This window comes from Oreochromis niloticus, linkage group LG16, assembly GCF_001858045.2.
Source record: "Oreochromis niloticus isolate F11D_XX linkage group LG16, O_niloticus_UMD_NMBU, whole genome shotgun sequence".
NCBI classification, from domain to species: domain Eukaryota; kingdom Metazoa; phylum Chordata; class Actinopteri; order Cichliformes; family Cichlidae; genus Oreochromis; species Oreochromis niloticus.
This window is the reverse complement of record NC_031987.2, coordinates 28,083,727-28,111,418: the sequence shown is the minus strand read 5'-3', so window position 1 is coordinate 28,111,418 and position 27,692 is coordinate 28,083,727. Positions and strand designations below refer to the sequence as shown.

General features: G+C 40.3%; 1 protein-coding gene across 1 annotated transcript in view; it reads left to right on the top strand.

The window, feature by feature from the left end:
- The window catches only part of man1a2 (mannosidase, alpha, class 1A, member 2), a 124,865-nt gene that overhangs the window by 70,890 nt on the left and 26,283 nt on the right, over positions 1-27,692 (top strand). The window contains 5 exon segments of the mRNA XM_003456598.5: positions 1,440-1,520; positions 20,120-20,176; positions 20,178-20,215; positions 25,790-25,913; positions 26,133-26,226. Of these exon segments, the coding sequence (XP_003456646.1) occupies positions 1,440-1,520; positions 20,120-20,176; positions 20,178-20,215; positions 25,790-25,913; positions 26,133-26,226 (394 nt within the window).

The window sequence follows — 27,692 nt, the reverse complement described above, 5'->3', positions numbered from 1 at the left end:
GCCTCTGTAGATAAGAAAAGCATTCTTTAGGGAAATGTGCCTGTGGGGGAAGGCATGCCAAGAAGGCTCACTGTTCCCTGTATAGCTCTATTGAAAAGACTTCCCAGCAGTAGCATTATCTGACAGGTTATGACAGCTCTTTGCACTGAAGGAAATGCAAGAAGCCGAGAGAGGCTCTTGAATGAATTAAGTGGATTAGATGAAGCTAGGCTGACATCAGGGCCGGGTTTGCGCTAATGTGAGTACCGGTGCTGACCAGTGGAGTGGAGTGTTCAGGGCTGAGCATCACAACCAGTCTTTGAATGTTCTCTTGTTCACATGTGCTCCTGACTCCAGGTTAGAGTTACCTCATCAGGTTACAGAAGAGAGCGCTGTAAACTGTGAGTACTGTAATCAGTAAGGCTCAATCACAGATATTTTATGTATTTATTTGAACCATGCTGTGGCTGAGCTTAACATGTTATAGCCACACAATGTTCCTGCACTCCTCCGCTTCTTTCTCCTATTCATTTACTGTAAACAGAGGTCATTCAGCCTGCACTTTAAAAAATGTGTAGGCAGAGTTCTCTCATCTTTGGTATGTTTTCATTTCTAATGTGAAAATATCAGCGCAAGGTCATGTTGTAAATTGCAAGGAGCTCTCAGCATTTGAATGTACGGGACCAAAAGGTGTTCCAGGTGAATAACATTTCTGCATCACAGTCGCCGTGTCATCAACCATGTTGTCAGTCACAGTATTCCAATTTCCCAAGAATACGAGGAATGCTGTGGTTTGAAGGAAGCTGCAAGGCCAGCAGTAAAAGCGTTGCACAGAGTGAAATCAGTCAAGTGTGTACATGAAAGTCTTAATTAGGTTTTCCTTTGGAGGCACATTAATTGGGATGAGCAGCCAACTAATTTAAATTGGCAAACAATAACCATGGTAACAACTTTAGACCCAAATAATGTGCGAAATCACCTTAACCACTTTGTGTACTCGTGGAGGCTTTAGTTCAGTGTTTAATCCTCAAGACGTCTTTTCTCTCCTGTCGCTCTCACACGTTCCACTTCATATCTGCTTGCAGGTTACTGACTTGTTGCTCAGTGCTAATGATTCAAAGATTTTTGTTTTACTTGGACAGCTTTTTCAAATTTTACTGTCTAATCTGTCTGAAAGTATCTTTCCATTTTGCATCTTTTGCTGCATGACATGCAAATCAGCAATAACATTAAGAAGCCATTGATCATAGTGTTTTGTTATACAGCACCACTGGGCTTCACCAAAGCCAGAAATTAATACTGTTCACAGTTATGTATCCAGTGTCACCAGAGAATAGAGCCAATAGGGGAGTGCTGTTTTCTCTGTTCTGTTTAGATCTTGGGTATTAGTGATTACTCTGTGCCATTTCCTGTAGCAAGCTGCTTTATTTAATGATTTTTATGCTGCCTTATTTTTCCAGAATGCTGAGGTGTCAGTGTTTGAGGTCAACATTCGGTTCATAGGAGGATTGCTGGCTGCCTACTACCTCTCTGGACAGGAAGTAAGTACTTACTTGCTTGTGTGTGTTGTATATGAGAGTGTAAGAATTTTTTAATGTTATTTTTTTCTACATTGGACAGAAAATTGATGAAAAATAGATGTTAGTTCAAATCACCTGGGCTATAATCCTCAAAAATGATCTTCATGTCTCCTTGTTTCATATTTTCTCTCCTCTCCTAATAAAGCCAACAGGCAAATTTAGCTTCTTGGTTTAAGGAGCTGGTGAACATTAAATCCAACCATCCAGCTTTCTTTTTCTGTTCTTTTCCACCTCTTCTCTGTCCATCCAATCCGCTCCAACTTTCATGCCCAGCCGAGCAGTGCTCCCTCTATAATAGGAGCAAATACATCAAACTCGCTCAGCACAACCTCCACCACTACTGTGCTCCCAAGAATTTTTTTTTTTTTTTTTTGGTGGGGGGGGGGGTTACTGCCGGCCAACGGATCTCGAAAGAAATCAGTCCTTTTCTTAGCCTTTTCACTTCACCACAAATACAACTCTGACACAGTCGCTAACTTTCAATATTGTCTCCTATAAATCCTGATTTCCCTTCCTTTGCTCTTTGTTTCTCAAACCACAGCTGTCAGAAATGCCTGCAAGTACACCCTGAAGATACAGAAATCAAGCGGTGTTTTGTGCGAGTAGACAGCCAGTGAAGTTCTCAAAATAAACCACGATAGGCTGAGTAGGCATTTTGAATTGATTATAGGGCCACACCTTTAGATGAAGGCTGCTGTGGTTCATCTAAAGGTGAAGATTGTTTTTGTAAAGACAATGCTATTGTCTTGTCCTGTCGCTAATATTGTTCTCTTCGTACCTTTCATGTATATCAAGACGTAGTCTGGAAAAAAAATCCGGTCTTTTAAGTGACATTTTTGAAAAATATGATCAGTTTGGTAGCAGACACCCCATTCACATTAATTTGATGCTAGTGGTCAAGACATTTGTGGCATTTTCTTGCCCTTTATGCTGTGCTCATTCTGGGAAACCATCAGCTAGTCTGCTGTCCTAATGTCTAAAGAGCACATTTTTGCAGTGAAGCCATCTGGTCAAAGAATATGTGTGGGGTGAGCCAGTCATTTAACTGCTAAGACGAAAGCTCAATCAGATGATAGCCAGTGGTTTTAAAATGCATTTCAATAACTGCAGTTACTCTGTTGCTCTTGATAAAGACCTTGTACCTGCTATAGATTGCATATAAATGATAGATCAGAGGCAGGGTTGCTAATTTGTCAGGTAGTTAAATGTGTTTTTAAACTGTATGGCTCTAATAAACCTAATCATTAACTGTACCATGTAGCAGAGACATCAAAACTATTGTTTGTACCAGGCTGTTAGTGAACTTTTTAATCCTGCAAAGTTGGGCTTTTGTATTATGGTAGACTGTGTACATTGAGTCACTTTTAGAGCCGGACTCAAGTAGCAATTTAAAAAGTGATGGCTGTTCCACATTGGCCTCATTTCAGACCTGGAGGCTTTCACTTGGTTGCTTGCATGTCGCCAAAGCTTCCTTACATAGGTTCAATAGATCAAGATAATATCACAGAGGTACGGCGGCAGTTTCACTGGTCTGGCCCACTTAAGTTTAAAGTGGGCTGTATGTGACATCCCTGCTGTAAGGGGAAGTTGTGGCTGAATTAAAAAGAGGGTAAATATGTACGTGAGTGTCTCAAAGTTCAAGTTTTGTATTTCTTTTTTAGTGGATAGAGTAGAAAGCATAAGCATAAACTAACCATTTATTTAGGATTACATTTTGGTTAACAGCTGAGGAGAAATCCAAAAAACTGGTTTGAAAATTGGAATCAAAGACCGTTAAACACTCTAAAAGTAACACATTTGTTTTGTTGGGTAATTAAAGCCATGAAGAGAACAGATTAGTCATTTGCAATGTTTCAGAAGCAGATTTTAAAAAAACAAAACAATCTTGTTCTGCCCACTCACTGAAAAATGCCCAACAAACTTTACTCAGACACACTGAGTGTCCAGAGGTTGTGGGTTGGATTTATGGAACCGATAAACATTGTGATAATTTACTGCGAATAACAACAGAAGCCCAAGTGGCTCACAAGCAAAACTTAATGCCACTCTTGTTCCCCACACTGCACTTCACCTCCTATTCCCTTGCTCAATTTCACTTCCCCCACCCAAATCAAACTCAGTCATTCATCAGAGCCCACTGGAGTGATAATAGAAGCAGTGGGAGGTGGAAAAAGAGGGAGATCGAGCATAGGAGGGCTTAGAGGAGAGACAGTGATGGAGGGAACAGAGGAGAGGGTGGAGAAACCTGTGCGATGGGACAGTGAAGATGAGTGGAGGGTGTTTGGAGGTGATTGTTACAGATAAAGAGATGTGAGTGGGGAGTGAGGATGATGGATGGCACTGGGTGGGGGGAGCAAGTCTGATTCATTCTTCACTCTCACTGAACATGTCCTTGAGCAAGGCATTTAACCCTCCTACTGTTCAGGCAGCAGTAGAATAACTACAGATTGTTATAAAAAGTGGTAACAGATGATTGAAAAAAACAACAGCTTAGGATTGGTGATGAACTGGGCGTTAAAGGTCTATCCCATGTTGGATGTTAGTAGATCCTTGTAGTGAAGCTGTATGTGCGTGGGACAGTCACAGATAGTGATGGATTGATTTAGAGTTAATGCAAGAAAACACATGGCTCCAAACAAATGCACAGAAACACTAATGCTCTGGTTTTGTATACATTTTGCTTGTTCTGATCTGAGCCCACATGTATAGTTAAATAAGCATAATTATAGCCCAAAGGTACTTATCTAACAGAGGTAGTTTACAGAGCTCACTGCCTCTATAATGGCTCTTTAACTATACAAAACTGAGTTATTTTCACTTAAAAAAAATATGTTTTTTGTTTTAATTTCAACTTCAGTGTGTACGCAAACATGGACACAAGTACCTCAGCTATTATTTTTTTTTCCCTTTTTGATTATATTAAGAATTTTTTTTTTTTTTTACATACTGTATATTCCTGCACAGAATACAGCTTTATAACATATATATTTACTGTTATAGAGAGTTAATTCTATTTTTTTTTTTAATCTGTCTTTACACACTTTCATCTCGCTCATTGCAAATTTCAGACTTTAATATTACCACAGCTTCCAACACAGAATTTGAATACTCAAACTCTGTTTTCATATACAATACAATTCTTACTGGACGTTAAACCAGTGTTTGTTGTTCAGTTCCACACACTGTTTATAAATGTGGCTATAGCCACTGGGACATCATCTGGTTTGCGTCTTGTTTTTGAAGCCTTGAGCGTCTGCTGTTGCCATCTTAGCTTTTTTGAAACCATGGTTTGGGGTGGCAGTGAGGATTATTATCACTGTGGACACCGGTGGGGACTGTAATTTATAAAAAAAACATTGAGTATGGCTGTAATAGCGATTAAGATCATGAGCGCTTTGGCTTTTTTGAGGACATAGATCAGGGCATCTGAGGAGTCTTTTTTTCCTGTTGACTTCTATACATTCAGACATCGTTTTGAAAGCACAGCAGTCCCCCCGGCCATTAAAAAACAGATTTAAAGCATGTTCACACTGGCTTTATTTTCAGACCAGTAAGGTATGAAGACTCGTAGCTTCGGGTTGAGTCTGCCTTGCATCACAGAACGGCAAGACTGGGCCATACAGGAAACGAGAGGGTAATGATATTAGAAACGCATGCTGCTGCTTGGGACAGCTGGCGAGAAAGTAAGACATTGCTGAGCTGAATTTGGCATTGTCACGTTGCAGAAGCTTCCTGTCACATTGAGAGCCTTGAAGTTTCCTCAGAAGCCACCATGCTGGCTCTTTTTTCTTTGGTTAACCTCCATGTGCAAATTTCTAATCTCTAAATTTCCAACAGCTCTAGTAGAGAAAGCCAAAACAATACAAGCAATTTACAAAACAGACCCACTGATGTAGATGAGGAAAACACAGCGTTTACTATATGTGGAAGAGGACCAAGGGCAGCCTGGTCAGATAAGGTTTCCTAGTTATTGGTTGTATTTGTCAGTCTCCAACAGTGCAGTCCCAAAAGATATAAACACAGACAAGGAAACGAGAAAGACAAAAGGAGAATCTGAGAAAACACTCAGGAAGATTGAATAAAGGACAGAAAGCAAAACCAAAGTGATAAAAGCCAGCCAGGGAGAAACAGATAAAGACAGAAATGAAGGTGCAGCAGACAAATGTAGAAGAACAAAGAGCAGGAGGGTTGGAGATCAACATTCAGAAGGTGTTTGCCTGAGAGAGTGGAAACGGTGCAGCAGTGATGGATTGTGTTTACTCCTCGCCTGTCCCCAGCTTTATTCTTTTACACTCTCCTTCTTTCTACTCCTTTTCTCTTATGTCCTTCAACCTTCTCCTCTCCTGTCTTTAGTCACTCTTTGTCTCCTACTCTACTCAACGCCTGTCTGCACTAGTCTCCAAAGTCTTTCTCTTCTCTCGTTTGTCTGTTCTTCTAAAGGAATTTGATATAAATTATATTTTGTGTACTCTTTAGTTTAGAATTGGCTGCAATTAGAGCCATTTTCCATTAGTACCTGTTCAGGTTGGCTCGGTGTGGCCCGACACTCATTTTAGGGTTTTCTATTAGGTCATAGTACCTGGCACCAGGTACTTTTTTTTAGTACCTACTCAACAGGATTTCCAAGCAATCCCAATGTCCCCGAGTCTGACTAAAAGCCACAAACCAAGCAGCAGGTCTAAAATTGCCTCAACTGCCACCTTTGTTTTAGTGTTCATGTCGCGTACAAATGATGTCAGTTTGGCTACATTGCTATAATGAGTTACACACATTCAGCGGTACTCAATTGTAATGGAAAATGAGCCATACTGCCTCACGTTGTGTCGAGCAGGTCCAAGTAGGTACTAATAGAAAAAGGGCGAGGCAACCTTGCTTGGGACTGTTGTGAACTTGCTGTCAGCATCCCTTGGTGACCATGGTATCTAAGGATGTTCCTGAGACTGGACACTGCCCCATCCTTATGTATCCAGCGATACCCCGGCCCAGTGTAAAATCGATTGAATCAGCTGTTTTCACATAGACTCCTTTTATAAATGGATACAAATTTGAAATATTTTAAGCTCAAGAAAGAGGAGAAAAACACATTTTGGTATTTTTGGTGGGTTTTACCCTTCAGCCGTAAAAGGCTCATGGGGTGTAGTCATCACCCTACCAGGCAGGCAGTTTGGACACCCAAGTTTGTGAATGCAATAACTCGAGAACATAGGATTAAAATTGCTACCATAGGTGTTACCACTAAAATATCTTGGACAAATTTGAATCACAGTGAACTTTAACTCGACCTCAAGGTCAAGGTGTCTCTACTAAGAGGCTGAAGGGCCGCATTGGCAGCCGCCAGTATTTTTCAATACTATGGTTGAAGGAATCGTTTGAGGCCTTTATTTGGTGGGAATAGATAAATTACTTAAATAATCTATGGCTGCAGCCCTGCTGACAGGTGGAGGACGGCTTCCTCCTCTGCTGTGTGAAGTTGCTAATAAATCTGCAAAGGCATCAGTTACTTTCACTGGCAGGTAGTATGAAAATAAAATGCTCCAACACAAGAACAAAGATATGGCTTTATTCAAACAAAGTACTTTGTTCTGGAGTTATTTTTATGTATGAAATATTTATTTTTTTAGGTTTTTCTCAATCTTGCCTAGTGCACTGGTAGTTTTACTGTACTTAAGAAAACAAACCACTGAAACATAGTATCTATACTCACACTAAAATGACAATTGCCTGGCATTATACCTGCCAAAAAACACCGTTCTCTGGTTGTTACAGTGGATATGTAAGGCTTTAAAGACTGTGTATGGCGTAACAGAGTGCTGGTGCCAGCCTCTGCTGTCAGTTAAATAAACTGTATAGTGTATGTGTTACAGTGGTGTTGAAACAGGTCAGTGGTTTCCTCTGCATTTATGCAAAGTTGTTTCCCATTGCTCCTGTAGTGAGTGTTGCAACAATTTTTTGCACGTGATTTAGCAAGGGGAACTTAAAAGGCCAGTTCACCTTAAAATCAAATGTGTGTTTTCCCCTTTGGCCTGTAGTGATGTTTATTCATCTGGATTTTCTTTGTGAGGGTGTAAATATACAGCCTGCAGGCCCAGTCCAACAAAGAGTCCAGTGTGACCCACTGGATGGTGAAGTGTGAGAAGTCATTCATAGTTCAATAACATGTACTCCTCGTCCTGTCTCTAAGTGTAGTTCAGGGAAGGTTAAAATTATTAAATATGATCATCTGATCATTTTTACAAACACCCAAAGTAAAGGTAAAAATCTTTATTTAAACTGGGTATTCTCTGAATAGTTGCAAGTTGCTCGTGGTTGCTAACAGACTCTAGGTGAAATTGATTGCTAAGCCCCAGTCATGTAGGTCTAGAGACCAGTCAGTGACCCCACTGGTCAGGCATTGTTAGGGAGTAAGTGGTTGCTGGAGGTTGCTGGGTGAAATGGGTCACAAAGATGTATCCAGTGGTGCAGTGAGAAAAATCCTTGCAGTTACGTGCTCTCTAGTAGATTTCTGTGGTTGCCAGTCGTTGTTTGAAAACACTTGCAGACTACTCGCTAAGTGGTGGATGATATAGCCTCAAAACTACATTACGCTATTTTGACTAAGTAATTTCTGATGCTCCACTGTTGCTCAGTGCATTCCCATGTTTATTTTCTGGGGTTGCACATAATCAGCTGCTAGCATCTCCTTCATAGCCTGGTGTGTTTTGTTTTGTTTCCAACAAGTTTGTTGTTTCCACTTTATGCAGGAAGCATTTTCCTGCATCAAAAACCTTTAAAGTAGAAGTTGCTACTGTAGTCTGCAGTAATGCACAACTTTCCCTTTGAAGGTGACCATTGTCTATTTCCTGTCGTAACCGGTCGCTAACTGTTCTCTATGCGATTGAGGCCTTAGCTAGCATCTTTTAGTTTGTGGGTGTAACTTAAGTGTGGTAGTAGAAAAAATAGTTTTTAGAAAATTATTCATTTATTTATTTATTTGACTAAATCGCTCATGATGTCTGAAGACAGATATTTTTAGCTAAATGGCAAGCGTCTTTCAATTCTGTTATAAGTTACGAGAAGGCAGACATTTTTACAGCTGGTATCTCCTAGACGGGGCAATTTTTCCCAGCTGCTCCCTTATTCATCAGGGTTTGCCACAGTGTGTAGCTTCATATATATTTGATATGGCAAATTTTTAGGTTGGATGCCCTTCCTGATGAATGCCCAAAGGGATTTATGCCTCCTCCCGGGATCGAACCAGAGATCCTTTGCTTGTCAGGCAAGATTAGATCAAAGATTTTATCAATGAAAGTGATATCTGTCATGGAGACTCCAATGCTCTTTATAACTGTACAAGTTCTATCATGTCTTTGAGTTTCTTTAGGACTTTGAGAATATAGTCCTCATAAAATCATGAAATAGTCGAGTTGTAGTTCTAGATTGCTTCTTTATGTTTCTGATCATTTAGCAGGTTGAAGCACCAAAGCAGGGTAAGGACTTAGAAGTTAACTGCTTTTACTTGTGCCTTGAATAGGATATAATATCCTTATTGTCGTAAAACACAATTAAATGCAGTACTTTACTGTGTTTAAAATGATGTAAATAATTTGCCCATGGGTCCTTGTAAACCCTTCTCCCCTTTTTCCTTGTTCACTTAATAACTTATTTCATTAACCTTTTTTCTGTCCTCTTAAAGAAAACTATTTCCCTCTTACTTACTCTCTATTGTCCCTTTGAAGCTGGGTAGCGAGAGTTTCAGTTAAATGAGCATATGTTACAGAAACCAACATGAAGTCATATAGAAGAAAAATGGGAATTAACAGGAAAGAGGTAAAGGTAAAGATTAGATGTTATTGAAAAGTGGAGGTGATATAGGTATAAAGGAATGTAGTGGGAGAGGGTGGAGGGAAAGGTCCAATGACAGGGATGATTTGAGCAAGGAACACCAGATTGCACAGAGAAGGGAGAAGGTCAGGGGGGAGCAAGCAAAGCACTGTAATGTAGGATAACGAGATGAGAGCATCCAAAAGAAAAGCCGAAGACTCTGTGCTCTGCAGGCATAAACGGCCATAGCCACCCTGTGGATAAGCGAATGGGTGGAGGGAGGGGAAAGAGATAAAGAGATGGAGAATGACAGCAGTGGAACATCAAATGAAGCTGAGGGTGGTGGAGACAGAAGAGGGGCTGAGATAATGATGGTAAGGGCAGAAAAAGCAGGGGAGAGAAGAAGAAAATAGAGGAAGGGAAGAAGTTTAGGAAAGGAGAGATGGTTGTTTTGGGGCAAAGAATAAATCTAACACAGGCAAGAAGAAGGCAGAAGGCAGATGAGATGGAATGGAGAGAAATCACAAATGAAGAACAAATGCTAGAATGGAGGCAGACAGAAGATGGCAAGAAAAACAACAGGCAAAAGAAGTGTGGAGGGGACAGAAACTTAAAAATGGATAGGAGACAAGTAACAAATGTGCCTTCATACTGTTTATTTTGTATCTGCAACCAAGACGCATTAGTTTAAACCTCATAATATGTCATCCCTGCAAGATTCCTCCTTCATCCTGTTTTTTCACCTTTCTCCATCATTGCCCCAGTCTTCACCTCTTTCCTGCTCACTCTCTGTTTGCACACTGATGTAGAGCTAAGCTGCTTCTTGTCCAGGCTCTGCAGACTCCAGTATTCATAGGCTGCCTGTTTGACCTCATTTAACCCATCAAACAAATTGGGGGCATCTCTCTCTCCGTGAATGGCTGCTGTTACTGTGCTGCCCAGCAGGAGGGGAGTTGGTAATACAGGGGGTCAACTGGAGAGGGAGGGTTTGTTCGACTTTGTAGGAATGAGCTGCCCTGATCTTAGTACTTGGCACTGAGATGTACAAATGCAGCAAACTTGAAATCAGGTGAGTCTAAGATTAAAAGTTCCACAAAAAAACACTCATTAACAACAATCTCCTTTCATTAATGTTGAATATTAGGGGCTGCAGATGATGTGGTAAATGTAGAAAAAGAGCTTATTAAGACAGCCTTATTTAATATAATGAGGATGTTGTGGTTTTGTCAATAGTACTTTAGTTATCCTTGCTGTTAAGAGGCAAGGTATGGTACAACACCATGCTAACCTTGTATAGTACAGTAGGTCCATCAAAATCTAAATTTCAGATTTAGTTAAAACCAACTACACAATTACAAGTTCAGTGTGTTTTTGCAATTGCTGTTAGGAGGAGTCACTTTTGCATCTTGCAGCTGTTGATGAGTGCTGTTACTTTGTCTGGTTTTTAAAGTGAGGGGAATATTGCTTTTAATTGTGATTTTGAGTTTTAGTAGAAGACACCAACTTGACTGCAAACTACTCATCAAGTGGTCTTGAGACCGTGAAGTGCAATGCAAATCAGAAACAGAGAATTTTCACCTAAACGTAAAAGCTTCACTTTTTGAAATGTGTTGGTTGCAGCTGCAAGGATGTGTCTTCCACTTGCCCAAATTTCATTATATCTCACAGAGTAAAGTAGTGATCCCCATTTTCCATGCAAACTACTGGCAACCACTGCAATTTGTTTGTGACCAAGGCAATTACAATAGGATTTTTAGTGCTGCACACTCTTTGCAGGTGATTTCACCGAGCGTCAGCATCTTTTTACATCCAGAGGAGTCGCCCTCTGCTGGTCATTACAAAGAAAGCCAAGTTTGAGGCACTTCTGCACCAGCTTTACTTTTCAAACCAAGGAGCTGTAGCCATCTTTCATTTACAGACTATGATCTATGACTATGATCAGGAAGAAGAGCTCACCCTCAATGAATGCCACACACTTGTCATTATTATTGGACAGCACATGTATGGACATTATTGAGGCTCATAATGCATTATGCACAAAATCAGATGGAATACACATTTATATGAAAAGAAACAGTAAAACACTGGAAAAGGTTAATTTAAAAAATGATTGCAATATATATCCACTGGATTCAAATTAAGTAGCATCAATATTGACGTTCGGTACCATAAGATAGCAGTGCATATCGAGGCCACCCCAGCTGTTTGTAGCAGCAGTTGTCTAGCTTCCCCCAAGAATCCTTTTCTCCGTTGCAGATATTGCTGTGATGACATGCTCAGTAACTGGCTGCTGTTGTGCCAGCAGGCAGGCACGCACACTTTCAGAGGAGGGGAAGGGAAACCAAGATGGTGTAACAAACAGCAGAGAAATTTAAATTTGAATACAGCTTTACGCATTTCTCTCTGCAAACAAAACTTGCAAATTGGTGAGGGGGAAAAAAGCGCAACCTCAAACAGAGGAGGGGAGCTGGAAGGAGAACGAGGTTGGCCCAAATGAGATTAAGCCAGAGAGCTGCGGAGACACGAGAGAAATGGGTGCAAAGAGGGGTAGAGGACAGAAAAAGAGTGAGAGATTTTGGTAGCAGAGATGACAAGCAGAAAGATGTGGGGAAATGGACCATGCTGTGAAGACAGGAAAAGAAAGAGGATAGAGGCTAAAAGAATTAAGTTAATGAGGGAAAGAAGAGAAGGATGTAGAGTGGGAAATGGGGGGGAAAGATATGTCTGTATGAATTAATAGTGAAGACTTGCAGGTGTACAGTTCATATGAAAGTTGTGCCTCAGTTTTATGAGAAGCTTATCTGAAATTTTGCTTTATTTAAGCATCACGTAACCATAACATCCAGTTACAGCTATTTGTGGCTGTCTGACATTTTGATTTTCACTCAGTGTTTTCCTGTATAGGAAAAACAAGTCAGCTTTGTTCTATTTTTAGCTGTCCTCCAGGAAAATATGGCAACATTTGACAAAGAATTGCCTTTGGAGCTAAATACTAAATACAGTGGAGACTATTTAAACGTGTCAGGTGGGACGACACACTAGAACAAGACCCGCTGAAGGCAGAGGAACTCATCAGTCATAGCTTCTTTTTAAAGGCATTAGCGCAGCATTTCAGTTAATGCTCAATGGAAAATGTGTCACATTTGACGGCAGTCTGTTTGATTCACTCCGATGGCAACAAATGAAGTTGTCACGGAGCCAGTTTGATGATGGCCTTTGAGTTTTTCTCCGCAGCAGCTCATCTTTGTGCCTCCTGCCTTTGATCCTGGCCCATTGGGTGCAAAACAATATAAGCAAATGGATCAAGTGATGGCAAAGTGGCAAGACAAAGTATGGAAATGACACTGTAACCATATACACACACAATCCTGTCTCTCCTGCTGGCCCCCGGGCCCCTTCTTACCAAGCAGGCACATTCAGCACATTTCACAGTCTACCCCTTAATCCCTTTAGGAGGCTCCATTACATGTCAACTGTGGCCCACTGCTTACACCAGAGACCGTGTGCATCTTCTTACATATAGCGAGTGTGTGTCTGTATGTATCGCAGAATGAGAAATGTTGATCTTATTAAGTCATTTAGGCAAGCACTTAATTGGACAGTAGCTCTTTTCACAGAGTGACCTCTGGGGAATGAGTTGGTGCTTAATATAATTAATCATACCGGTACCTACTGAATGATACAAATTAGAGTTTTATTTTACTTTGTTATAATAGCATTAGTATTGTAAGTGATGTGTAGTTAGTTCTTTTACAGAAGGACCTAAATGAAGAGTTAATCTTCACAGGGCAGTTTGATCACTTTTTGTAGTGGAATTTCCCATACATCACATTTAAGTGGGCGAGTATCATTGGTTCATATTTATGGGGAACATATAGGAAAGAGGAATGCAGAGAGACCCTGCTGCGATGTAGGGCAGTTATTTCAGAGACAATGATCATGTACCAGCTGCTACAACATTGTATGGAGTGGAACATTTGGCTTTTTTCACTTAGCCTTATTGATATCGCCAGGAGGAGGACTGGGTCAAAGCCTGTTCTCCTGTGCTTTTCAGGCAGTGCAGGGGGGATTTTCTTCAGCAGGAGAATTGTTTGTGCAAGACTAGCTTCCCTGCCATCAGGAGCTTTTATTGCACTCATAGTAATGTGACAGATTGTCTACTTCAAAATGCTTGGACTCAAGGTTAAGGTCCTACCTTATCAGATTAAAGATGTTTATGTTGAAAGAGCAAAGATTGTTCCACCAGCACAGATGTCTAACTTAGCTTTTTCCTTTGCAGTGGATAAAAAGTCTAGCAGGAATACTGCGCAAATATTAGCATTGTTTTATTATTCTCAAGGGATGGGCTACTGTCATCAGTCTGAACTGCTTAACCACTTTATGGTCGGTGAATATAGCCTATGCCAGTGGTTATAGGGCGAGGGGCAGGGTTAGAGGTGGAGAGGTCGCCACATCCACACTTATGGCCAGCTCAGTCACCAATTAACCGAACAAGCATGTCTCCAGGCTGTGTGAGGTAACCAGCTCCTATGGGGAGTACATGTAAATTCTGCACAGAAAGGTCTTGGCCAAGTGAGAGGTTCCAGTTTTTTGTAATGGCTTAACTGTTGGTTCTAGATGTTATTCTGCCACCTGTCGATGACAGCTGCATTTTTTTAATTGCAAATATAAAAGTTAAAGCTATACGTTGTGTATTTGTTCATGGTTTTTGTGTATATGTTTTATATTTTTTCCTTTTTGTACTTGTGCACACTGTGCTTCTGTATCATACACTGATATCTCCTATCAGAGTGCTTTGCAGTGATGCTAGTGTCTTCCAGCTGCCTGCAGCTTACAACTGATATCCCCATGTGTAATAACTGGATCACTGGCAGAGTTCAGGACGTGTTTGAGTGGTGGAAGCAGCTTTCCAAGTCCCTGGGATGTAACATAGATGCCCCATTTGGCAGATAGTTTCATTCAAAGGGGCATACAGGACCATTGCACACATGCTTAGCACAGCTGGTCCCAGTAAGAATGAAACCTCTTGTCCCAGCAGCATTAATGTCTATCACGAGGACCACAAAACCAGCTGGTGTCCCCCTATAAACCTCCAGCCTTTCCTGCCATACTGTGAACCTGCTCTCTGTGAATTTGACCCACTGAAACAAACATTCAACATCCTCAGGCCACGACTAACCCAGCAAGTATTTTGAAGGATCCCCAGGATTTATTACCTAACTATGTAATGGCATCACTGTCTCCACATTGTCCCATATCTTTGCTGTACAACAATGCCTTGTTACTTAGCAACTAACATACAGCAAAGGCTCATAGTGATATATCAGTGATAAGTTCAAATTAGCGTAGTGCCATTCCAGCTTTTTATTCAGGTACAAAATATATGTGCCAGACCTAAATTCACTGCCTGACCTTGGCGCTTTTTTCCCTATAGATTGTGTGTTTCACATCTGCGTGTGTGTGCGTGCGTGCGTGTGTGTTCACTGGGTGAGTACATCCTTCAGTGATCGATTTTCCAGGCGTTCTGTAATGCATTTTAAAAGGCCGGACCCTAAAGCTGTCAGCCCTGGAGGGAGAATGACAGAAACAAGTTGGGAAACACCAGACAACACACTGTCTGGGTTCATCCTCCCCAAGGATTTTACCTCACAGCTCTCAATATCCTAATCTTGTCTCCTTGCTACAGTAAATATGATGTCAACAGAATAGATGCACATAGGCCTTCTGAGGAACTCCGCTGCAGTGAGGACGCAGGGTTCTCTTTTTGATTTGTTGACGATGTAACAGTGGTACATTTCACAATTAAGTAATCATTTGGAGAATAGGACAGAATGTCAAAGTCGAGGTTGAATAACTTTCAGTAGACATGAAGAATACAAAATGAGGACGCGCTCTTGGAGCTACTTAATGGCAAATCTCTCAGCAACCTGTTCGAGGGCAGTTTTAATGTTGAGGCTTTTTGTTCTGTTGTTCTGTTGAAGAGGACCTGTTGTTATGCTCTCTATTTTCTGCACTGCGCAAAGGTCTTGAGACACATCTCATTGGTTTTTTGTATTTTGCTAGGAAAATGGCAACTGTGTGAATAAATGAAACATGCAAGCAAAAATGGAAATACAGTATATAAGGCAGAAGCAAGTTTGGAAGTCATGCAGTATTTAGTATGATCATTTTTGCTAGCTCTGGGAGAACCTAAGGTTAAAAATATGAAGCTGGGAAAGAGCAATATGGGCCCCATTTATGTAGTCTGTTGGTACAACAGCAACTTTTCGTATACTGTAAGTCATAAATAGATAATCAAGCTACACTTGTCATACTTTTCTACAAATTTAGTACCAAAAATGTCCGCATGACTTTCACTAAATAATGCAGTCGTACATTGACAAAGTTTCATTCAAATCAGGCTTAATTGGCTCAAAACAATTAAAATGGCTGAAACATCACATGTATTAAGTGTAGCAATGCTTCAGTCAGGCAAATGTACAGATATTTATTAAGCAGAAACACTACATCTGTCTCTGATTCTCTTTGGTGCTGTCTTTTAGAAAAGTAAACCTATCTGGTTTCTGGCTGCTTTTCCTTAACGACTTTTTTTCCTGTAGCTCTGCGTGTAAATGGAGGCAGTGGAGGGAAATGATTATCATAAAGAGTCCAATTTTATCTGTGAACGCGGCTGACTGTTTCCCCGGTGGGTCGTTTGGCTCCTGTTCCTGCTTGATGGCATCAGCAGCAAGATTGCCAATAAAAGTTTGTCAAGGGCCTCGGTGCACCCAGCCGACAGGCCACGGATAGATGGAAAGGTTTATGACGGCTGAGTACATGCACAGTGCAACTTTCACAACCTGACAAAAAAAGTCAGTCAGGTGCAGAAGGTAAAGGCAAATCTCTCCATAGGAATTGCTAATATAGGCATGCCATTATCACTGCGTGAAGAAACAGCTTTTCAGCTCCACATACGCCCACAGTTCTATAAGTGATTCCCAGCATTTACCGGCTGTTTACACACCATGCATGGTGAAACAACACTGCCATCATTTTCTGCTAGTGTCATAGGTTTCCTAAAGTGTACAGTCTACCTGCTTGAAATTACAGTTTTATGTGGGGGTTTAAAAATAAACCAGTATATCTCTAAAATATGAATGTGTGTAGAAGAGGCATAGAATAGCAAAGTTGCTTTATTGTTGTGGAAGGTAAAATTCACATTTACAGAGTGCAGCGTCTCTGAAGAAAGCTTTCAAACACACAGAACAAACATGGTTCAGTTGTACAGTTTCTCACTCCCCTGTAAGTACTTAAGTTGCTACTTGTACTGTGAGACAATCTTAAATCTACATACATTTATAAGTGTTGCTCAGCTGGGTCTCAGTTTATTTTGTCAGCCATCCTCCTTTACTTTGTAGTGTGTGTGTTTGGTTTGAGATAATTCAGTCTGTTTGATAAAAATCCCACTAGTACTGGTTGGACAGCATCTGTCCTCAGATGAGATGTGATAGTCTTGTCCTGGGTGTGGTCTCGTCTATACCAGCCTACTTTTTCATCATTCTTTTTCTCTCTGCCTCTTTCATCCCTTCTCAGCCTTCTGAGTAAATTTTCTTCATTCCCTTTCATGCAGTTCATATCTTGTTCATATGCAGGCCTATTTTGCATCGGCTTGACGGCGTCATTCCCGCTCTCCCTCCCCTTGTCTCTGTCTATTTGTTTCATGTTTAACTCCACAGTTTGACCTCCAAGTCTTCTGTACAGTGTCCCCCTGGCTGCTTAAGTATTCTGCAAACACCAGCATGTGTTATTGCTCCCTCTTACTTTGTGAGACAGCAGGAATTTTCCATAGATCTGGTCTCTCTATAAAACTGTTCAGCCCTGACAGATTGTGTTGATGAATCAGCCTCCGTCTGCCCTGTGTTGAACCACTTCTCTCTGTGGCACTGCTGTCTACTAGTTATATAAAGCCCTCTTTGGGCATTTGTCCCACAACTGTCCTCCATGAGTGAAATACACATTGCAAAACTGGAAATTGAAATTTTTTACAGGCCTGGCATTCTTGAACCATTTTCTTTTTATTGGCAGCATGTTTGCCATTCACACTTTACTAAAGTGCTGCAGTGAGATCAGATTTGAGTCAGTCCATATCAGCTCACCCAGACCTCCCAGTTCATGTCATGGATTCTGTCAATTATTGTGGAAACTTCTGTTAAGTTCATGGGATTTCTTTGTCTCGGTGCAAATACTCCATGAACTTTATTGATTTATTAATTAATTTATTGACTCTGTGATAATATTTTTTCCACGTCCTATAAGCACACATGTTCAATAATAATGTTTTTATAATTAACTGTTTTAACTGCACGATTTAAGATACTGGCTTACTGTGCTCAGATCAGCCAATAAATGCGTACCAATTAAATTTGAATGAACCCATAGGTGGAAGCTCTACACCTGGAAGACAAGAGAAGCAGCACAGCAGCAGTGCCACTTATCGTGGCATGTAACAATGAATGATAGTTTTCGTACATGCCTGTAATCATGCAGATGCTATTAGCCGCCCTCCACAATGCACAATGTGTGGTTAAAAAAAAAGAACAACAGTTCATTTTTGTTATACAGCATTTTTTAATGTAGCTTACCATAATTAGTGGTCATACATCAGCTGAAAATATAATATTGTGTTAAGTCCTAACATTTGCTGTATCTTTTCAATTCGGACCATAAGCTCTACAATATTGTCCAGTTTGTTTGTTTTCTTCTATATAAATGTAACCTGTGTCTCCTGATCCCTTCAAATATGCAGCCAAGATTTCGGCCATAGACAGTATAAGACATGGATGTAGGTAGCATGATCACTCACTGGTTTCTCAAGGCTCCGTTTGAAGCCTGGAGATGAGCGTTTCCGCAGTCGCCATCTTGGTTGGAAAAAGCAGACATGATCGGTGTCGCCTCCAGAATTATTTCTTAGGGGTTCCCATATTGGGGGGGGGGGGGCACTAAAATATTGGGGTGGCTCACTAAAAACAGAATTTCCAGTTTTGTTATGCAGTTGTCAGATATAGGTTTCTTAAAAAATATGGAAAAGACAGAGACAGAAAGGAATTATAAGCCTAGTTAATTTCCTGCTATTAAAGTTGATATCACTGAAAATGGGTCCATATGAAAACCAAATAAGATTTTGAAGCAGTAATAAATAACGAGTTCATGTTTCAACTCATTGTAGGGTGTCTTCTTCTCTTGTGTTAATGTTTATTAGAGTTATTACCAACCACTGGGGGTTGGTAATAACTCTATCGGCATGTGGTGGTTTTCAGATAGAATATAGGTTTTTAGGCACTTGTGCATTGGCTTAATTTTTTCAACCCAGAAGCTACATCCATGTTTTATGTTGCCTTACAAAAATGGCTGTTGGAAATTTTTTAAAAAGTAGCTTAAAAATCAGTCAGGACACGAGATTGAACTTGCAAACCCGTGCACACCAAAACATGTCTGTCTTCCTAGTGTCAGTTAAATGTGAACATACAACATGATGTAAAACTATTGCAAGGCAGATTAAATTTATTATGACTCTTATAATAAAATATATAAAGAGGCTACTTTTGGTTGCTCCCTGCCACAGGAGGTCGCCTCAGTGGGTTGCACCGCATGTTTGATGTAGCAGAGTTTTACACAGAATACCCTTACTGACCCAACCCCAAAGAGGATTTGTAATTATACTACTTTAATTGCATAAAAGAGAAAATTAGAGTAAAAAATAAATCACTTTCACTCATTACTTTGAATGAGTTGAGTTACTTTGCCAGTCATTCGCTGGCATTCCTGCAACACTCCACCCCTTTCCCCCCACCCGCTCACCACAACCACCCACCCATTCTGCAGGTGTGCTTCAGATGACCATATTAAGAATATCCAGTCTCACTGACATCAAACAGACATGACTTTACTGCTGTCTGCAGAGTTACTTCCATATATTCTGACCTCATTAAGTGAACCCAGTATTGAAGATGAGACTCAACTGCTGCAACAGTATGTGCGACAGAAACAAAAGCAAAATAAAGCCCCTGTGCAATTCAGAATGGAAACAAAAGCCGTCTTCTTTCTTTTCTATTCAAATATGATGTAAAATGTGTAGCAACTGACCGCGAATGAAAGTAAACGTCTGCTGCTGGAAAAAGGTCTTTTCAGTAGATGTTGTCGTCTCAGTCGCTGCTGAGCAGAATCACAACATCCACAGTGGCATTTTCAGCTTTCAGCATTTGCTTGTATTCAGTTCAGCGGCAGAATAACCTTAGTTTCCTTTTATCTCTTTGATTGGCAAGCTGAGAAAAGAACAAGCGCTGCAGCGAGGGCTTCTGGGCCTTCATCTGTCAAACTAGCAGCAGAACTTGTGTAATCTCCAAACGAACACATGTCCATTTCTCTGCATCAGTCTGTAGAAATTAGACGCCAGTCATGATAATAGAAATCTAGACTGTGTCCTATGCCCTGCAAGGTTTTCTCCCTAGACATATCGGTATTTCTCTCAAACTGCAGCACAGTTTGAAGGGAGGTTTTGCATATATTAAGATTTCTGTATTCTCCAAAATCTGCTCAGCTCTGTGGCCGTCATTTAGCAATCATGTATCCAACTTACTTGTCTTTACCATCATTCTGCATTTGTTTGGTTGTTGGCAGTTGTTTTATGCTTGTGTTTGTCAGGTTTTTGAGTCAAACATTTAGCCGGGGAAATGAATGGAGTGTATATGATTAAAGTGAACCCTTTCTCTCACACTCTCTAGGTGTTCAAACTGAAGGCAGTCCAGCTAGCAGAGAAGCTGCTTCCTGCCTTCAACACCCCCCACTGGTATCCCCTGGGCCATGGTCAACCTTAAGAGGTTAGTGACTCTACCACTAAAACCATCCCATCATCTCTTAGCTTCTCTTAAATGCTGAAATGAGTATTAAATAAATTCCACTTTTCTTTTTGAGACTACACTGCCTTCTTGCATGTCAACAACTATTTGGAGATTTAACAGATTTCACCAGAATACTAATTAAGAGTTTACAGATATCAGTTTGCTTTACTTAACAACTACAGTTGTGTTTGGAAGTTTACATCCACTCGTCATGGGCATTTTGGCCTTTTAATAATGGATTGCATTTATATATTTATATAGTGCTTTTCGAGACCCTCAAAGCGCTTTTACAATTCCACTATTCATTCACTCTCACATTCACACACTGGTGGAGGCAAGCTACAGTTGTAGCCACAGCTGCCCTGGGACAGACTGACAGAAGCGAGGCTGCTATATCGCGCCGTCGGCCCCTCTGGCCATCACCAGTAGGCAGTAGGTGAAGTGTCTTGCTCAAGGACACAACGACCGAGACTGTCCGAGCCGGGGCTCGAACCAGCAACCTTCTGATTACAAGACGAACTGCCAACTCTTGAGCCACGATCGCCATCACTTTTACTGATTACTTTGAAGGGTTTGTTTTCTAGGGCAGAATGATTGTGCAACATACATCTCTAATGACTTTAAAAAACAAGAATAAAACGCATACGTTTGAATTTGTTTTGGATTATCTCTAATTAACACAGTCATACATACACCCTCACTAATATGGTTGGTGTCTTGGCACTGACCCGTCATTTAAGCGTAGTCCAACCATTTTCAATATGGTTGATTTTAATCTACTGTTTTATTGATATTCTCTTTGTAAGGTGACCTTGGGTTTTAGAACGGTGCCCTCAAATAAAATGTATTTTCATCATTATGATTATTATTATTATTATTATTATTATTAATTTAAACAAACCCTATAAAGAAGAAGAATTGTTGAATATCCAGCTAGAGTTATGTCAGAAGCGTGTTGATCGCTACCAAAAGGGAATTTAACCAAATGCTCATGGGAGTTTATGTATACCATTGACCCTGTATGAACTGGAGACGATCCAAAACAAATTCAAACTTATGCACTCAGTTCTTGTTTTTTAATGTCAGTGAACATGTATTCTCTACAATCCTTCCACTCTGGAAAAGGACCCATTCGAAGAAAAAAAAAAAATTAAAAAGACATGTTAAAAAAATAAAATAATTAAACAGTTATTTCATTTAGTAGCATTATTTTAGGAAGCACACTTTCCTCTAAAATGATTGCTTGAGGCTCTAGTCTGAGCTCAGAAGGAAGGAAACTGTCCAGCTCTTCCAAGTCAGGGCTGTAGCTGCTGAAAGTATATTTCTCATTGCTGTGTTCAACTCCCCCAACTGCTGTTTTCCTTTAGTCTGGACGCATGGCACACATTAATTACTTGTTTAAATCTGGCAGGTGAAAGAATGGCAATTAGTCCATACAGTATGTCATAATGTGACAGGTTGTCTACTAACACCTTTATCAGTGAGTTATTGTATCGACCGTACTGATGTAAATAGAATTGGATTGGAAGGAGAGTCACTTTGTCATATTTAGCAACTACTCTTTTAATTGGCCAACTAAAATATAATTCAAGTCCTGGCTACATGGTTTTGCAATCTACGTACACTACCAGTCAAAAAGCACACCTTCTCATTTAATACTTTTTCTTTATTTTTAATACTTTCTACATTGTAGATACATACTGAAGACATCACATGTAAGAAGAAAGATATATGCAGTTATGTAGTAAAGGAAAAATTGATAAATAACTCTCAATATGCCTTACATTTTAGATTCCTGAAAGTAGCCACCCTTTGCTTTGTTGACAGCGCTGCAAACCCTTGGCCTTCTCTCAGTGAGCTTTATGATGTAGCCACCTGAAATGGTTTCGGGGTTCATTTGGAGAATTTCTTGCCTTCTTAATGGGTTTGGGACCATGAAATGTGTTGTGCAGAAGTCAGGTTGGTACACAGGTGACAGCCCTCTTTGACAAATTTTAGATGTCATATTATGGCATGAACCAATCAGCTAAGTAAAGAGAAACGACAGTCTATCATTAATTTAAGAACTGCAGGTCAGTCAGTCTGGAAAATTGCTAAAACTGTGTGTCCCCAAGTACAATTGCAAAAACCATCAAGCACTACGATGAAACTGGCTCACATGAGGACGACCAAGAGTCACCTCTGCTGCTGAGGGATAAATCCATCCGAGTCACCAGCCTCAGAAAACGCAAGTTCCCAGCACCTCAGGTTAGAGCCCAGATGTGCGAATCAGGCCTTTATGGTCAAATAGGTGCTAATAAACCACTACTAAGGAAAGGCAACAAGCAGAAGAGATTTGTTTGGACCAAGAAAAACAAAGGAAAGTGCATTAGACCAGTGGAAGACCTGTGCTTTGGTCTGATGAGTCCAAATTTGAGATCTTTGATTCCACCTGCCGTGTCATTGAGTGATGCAGAAAAGGTGAACGGATGGTCTCTACATCCATGGTTCCCACCGTGAAGCATGAAGGAGGAGCTGTGATGGTGTGGGGGTGCTTTGCTGGTGACACTGTTGGAGATTTATTCAAAATTGAAGGCATCTTGAACCAGCATGGCAACCACAGCATCCTGCAGCGACTTGCCATCCCATCCGGTTTGCGTTTAGTTGAACCATGATCAGTGACATCAAACACACCTCCAGGCTGTGTAAGGGCAATTTGACCAAGAAGGAGTGTAATGGATTTCTGCGCCAAATGTCCTGACCTCCACAGTCACCTGAGCCAGTCGAGATGGTTTGGGATGAGATGGACCGCAGAGTGAAGGCAAAAGGGCCACAATTGCTCAGCAACTCTGGGAACTCCTTCAAGACTGTTGAAAAGGTGACAACCTCATGAATGCCAAGAGTGTGCAAAGCAGTAATCAAAGCAAAGGGTGGCTATTTTGAGAATCTAAAATATAAAACATGTTTGGAGTTTTTTTTTCACACTCTGCTGTTTACAACATAATTCTGTATGTGTTCATTCATAGTTGTGATGCCTTCAGTGAGAATCTACAATGTAAAATAGTCATGAAAATAAAGAAAAACCATTAAATGACAAGGTGTGTCCAAACTTTTGACTGGTAATGTATACTCTGTCTTATAATATGCTTGCAGAGCCTGTGTTTACTCTGCATTTACATTTCTGAAACTGCACCCATCAACAATTGTGCAAGAGAACAAGCACACACACACACACACGCTTGCTTTTTAGCAGTCAAGACTACCCCAAAATGTACACAAAGAATGATGCACTGTATTTTTACATTTCTCTTAGCATGCCTTAATTATGCTAATTTTTTTGGACTCTGGGATACTGGGATCATTTATCCAGTATCTTAAACACTAGACTTTTAAGTCTCCCTGCCTCTCAGTTTAGGTCAGCTTTGCTGTGATTTATACTTCCTTGCAGACAGAAGGTTGGACCAGCAGGGAGATGGTGCTGACAGCCAGAGCTGTGTCTACGTTAACCGTATTAGCAATATCCCCTGTCAGTGACATCATACAGATGTAAGAGTAGAAAAAATACCATCTGAAACTGAGTATTTAGTGCAGTGTTTTATCTTACCAACATACACATTTTTAAGGTGCTGTTGAATCCACTGAAAGAGTTAATAAAAGGTAGAAACACATTCACAGTTTTGCTGCTTGGACCTCACAAGTAAAATCATTGCTTTTAATGTATTTAAATGTTGGCTTTGACTTTTCTTTTAGGTCTTCCACACTTTTCATCATTCATGGTTTTACAGTAATAACCATGTTATTATCAATCTACACCTTCAGTCAGCCTAAAAGAATTGGTTTGAATCTCACAAAGGGGGTGTGTGTGTGTGTGTGTGTGTGTGTGTGTGTGTGTGTGTGTGTGTGTACGCAGATCACACACACACACACACACACACACACACACACACACACACACACACACACGTCACAGCCTATTAATGTTGCATCCTGTCATGTAAAACTGAAGCATTCCCATGCACCTCCTGCGTCACATGTCTGAGAATAGATGATGTTTTACTAGTTGCAACTCTCACTCCAGAGCATATCAACAGCCTGAAGCTCTGCCATGTTTCCTTGTATTTAAAATTTAAAACTTTCTACTAAAAATGTTGACTTCTTTTGCATCCCTGTTAAATTTTTTTATTAGGTTCCTGTTATACTTGATGCAGGTCCTTAAAAAAAGTCTGAAATACACGTGCATTTAAAAAAAGTATAAAACTTTCTTAAATTTAGTTTGCATGGTTTCTGATTTTAGTAAAAGTGCAACATGACTGGTTAAAACTTCAGTTTAACAGTGACAAAAGTAATGTAACCTTGTAGCTTTTAAATAGGTTGCAACATTGTCACATAATTAAATTGAAAATGTGTTTTTTCTGGGATGTTGTATCTTTAAACCAGGGGTCCCCAATCTCAGTCCACGAGGGCCGGTGTCCCTGCAGGTTTTAGATGTGTCCTTGATCCATAACAGCTGATTTAAATGGATAAATTACCTTCTCAACATGTCTCGAAGTTCTCCAGAGGCCTGGTAATGAGCTAATCATGTGATTCAGGTGTGTTGACCCAGGGTGAGATCTAAAACCTGCAGGGACACCGGCCCTCGTGGACTGAGATTGGGGACCCCTGCTTTAAACCCTTCTTTACTTCAATGTAACCGCATCAGTAATTTCCATGAACCATGTGCTCTTCCTGTCATATGGAGCGCAGCTAGCGAGAGCTCCAAGGATAAGTGGAGTCATTTGAGTCATTTGTTTATTCCAGCTGCTGGTATTATGCATGCCTTCACAGTCTGGTTGTGCTTGACTGTGTTTTTGCCTCAAGTAGTGAAATAAGTTTGTTGTTTTCACCTTTAGCAGAAACTGTTTTCTTACGTATTCTGTCGGAGGTAGTTTAAGTAGCTTCCTTTTTAAATACTAAATCCTTAACAGAGGCTGAAATGTGGCTCTTGCTCTCAGATGTTCCTGGGAGTTTCATCTTGTTGTGCTCAGCGTGGAATTAAAATGTGGCATTTATCTGTGATATCACAACATGATACTTTTATATCATGTTTAATTTAATCTGGTGTTACCATAGATGATATGATGTGGTGCAGTCCTGGTCACCTGTGACATGAGAGATGTGTTTGTCTTTTTTTCGCATTGTTAAAGGCAACAGTAGGGAAATGGTTAGCATATGTCTTGGTTATACAAATTCCTTGATAGATCCAAGGGAAGAAACATTAGAGGAAACCATGATGATGATATGCATGAAGGCCTGGCTAGCCTTGTTGGGCTCTGATAATGTGAATAAGGCAGATATCTGAAAATCATTGCCCTAAAAACTGACACGTAAATCCTTATTCAAACTTCAAACCAGGCAAACTGTCCATCCATCATTGGTTTAAGTTGAAACCCAATTAGCCTACACAGAAATATTACAGTGAGCCAATAAAAATCTTTACCACTTATTTAACTTCCCTTATGTTCTGATATTTTTCTGTCTTTTGCCACCATTGCAAAGTCTCATCTCTTTGTTCTTGTTTGTTCTCGTGTTCTTCAGTGGGGTCGGCCGTAACTGGGGTTGGGCGTCAGCAGGCAGTAGCATCCTGGCTGAGTTTGGGACCCTCCACATGGAGTTTGTTCACCTCACCTACCTGACAGGAAACCCAGCCTACTATCAGAAGGTAATAGTGTGAATGTACATTATATGACCTGGCGTGCTGATTTGTTATTTAACTGCAGATAACGGTCTAGAAAATGCCAACAGTTGTTCTACAAAAAAAATGTAGCTTGTATCTTAAATAAGAGAAAATGCATTCAAAATAGAAATGCTGAAATATTTAGATAAAAAGGAGAACATTTCCTGTTTGGGTTAAAACGTATCCGTCTGGTGTTCCTCTCAGGTGATGCACATCCGAAAGCTACTAGCCAAAATGGACCGACCCAACGGGCTCTACCCAAACTACCTGAACCCCCGGACGGGCCGCTGGGGCCAGCGTAAGTATTTGTATTTGTATTGACATAATCGCGTACCTTCAGGGCTCGCATCAAAACATTAGTTGTTAGATAAGATAAGATAAGATACCTTTATTAGTCCCACGAATGGGAAATTTCATGTTCATGATCCATTCACAGGTAATTTATGACTTTACCCAATTTAACATTTTTGACATTTGACTTTTTCATGATTAGACATTAGCTTAAATCCTGGATTTGCTGAACTGTTCATACATTTCAGTGTTCCATTTAGAGGGGTGAAATGACTTTTCCAGTGTTGTAATGAAGCATTTCTTTTAAGCATTAAATATGATTTAATGCTCGAGTTCTTGCATTGCTGCAGTTGGGAAGTGTCAATGTTCTTGTGAGCTTGAAATGATCATGGAATCAGGAGAGCAATGAAGAGAATGAGAACAGATTAACACTAAGTGAAGGAGAGATGAAAAGTATAATGGATCTTGTTTAATGAGAACAAATTGAATGGAGTAGAAGAAAATGGAAGACGGGGAACGCAGTATTCCCAGTATATCGATTACACTCGGCAGTCAGCCAGCGGAAATGAAGAAGTCTTGAAGTAAGGTTAGGCATGCAGTGGCAAACTGTTCTTTGTCTGAAACCAGTCATTTCTTTAATTATATCTCTGCTGAAAAAATGATCTGCAGAGACAGCAAGCATTAGTCAGGGGCACATAAAGTTTTGAATTATACATTGTAAAGCACAAATAATAATAGAAAGAATGATTGCTGTCGTATTGAGGCAATGCAAATGATAACTCAAATGTGGGTTTGGACACAAAGTGAGTCACTGGACCGTTTTCTGTTGCTTTTTTTCTTTATAGTAGCAAGCAGTAAGGAGAAGTGTTTTTTAGCTGGACAGAAGGCCAACAGAGTGTTGTATTAAATGAAACTTTTGTCTTGTTATAATCAGTAACTCTGCAGATTGTAAATGTACTGCTGGTTAACGCACACACGTACTCGTTTTCATATCTTAGTGAGGACATCTCATTGACGTAACGCTTTCCCTAACCATCAAAAATGAATGCCTAATCCTCAGCCTAAGCCTAACTATAACCTAACTGTAACCCTGACACTAAAACAACATTTGGTCCCCACAAGTATAGTAGCTTGCCAATTTTCTGCCCTCACAAAGATGTCTAAACATATACACACTCACACACACACACACACACACACACACACACACACACACACAGCCCTGAATGTATGCACCTTGACCCCTAACAGTACTTAAGAGTATTTCAGTTTATCATCGAAGCTTTCATAAAGGACTACTAAATATTTCTTTTTGTTTATTTATCTGTCTTTCGCAAGACTTTAGAACCTGAGAGTGCATTTTACAGAGACTTTGATGCTAGTTGACCGATATGTAGTTATATAGTGGGCTGGTGTTTGTTATCTAGAAATTCCAACAGTATATTAAAACATTGTGGTTTTTAAAATATTCCC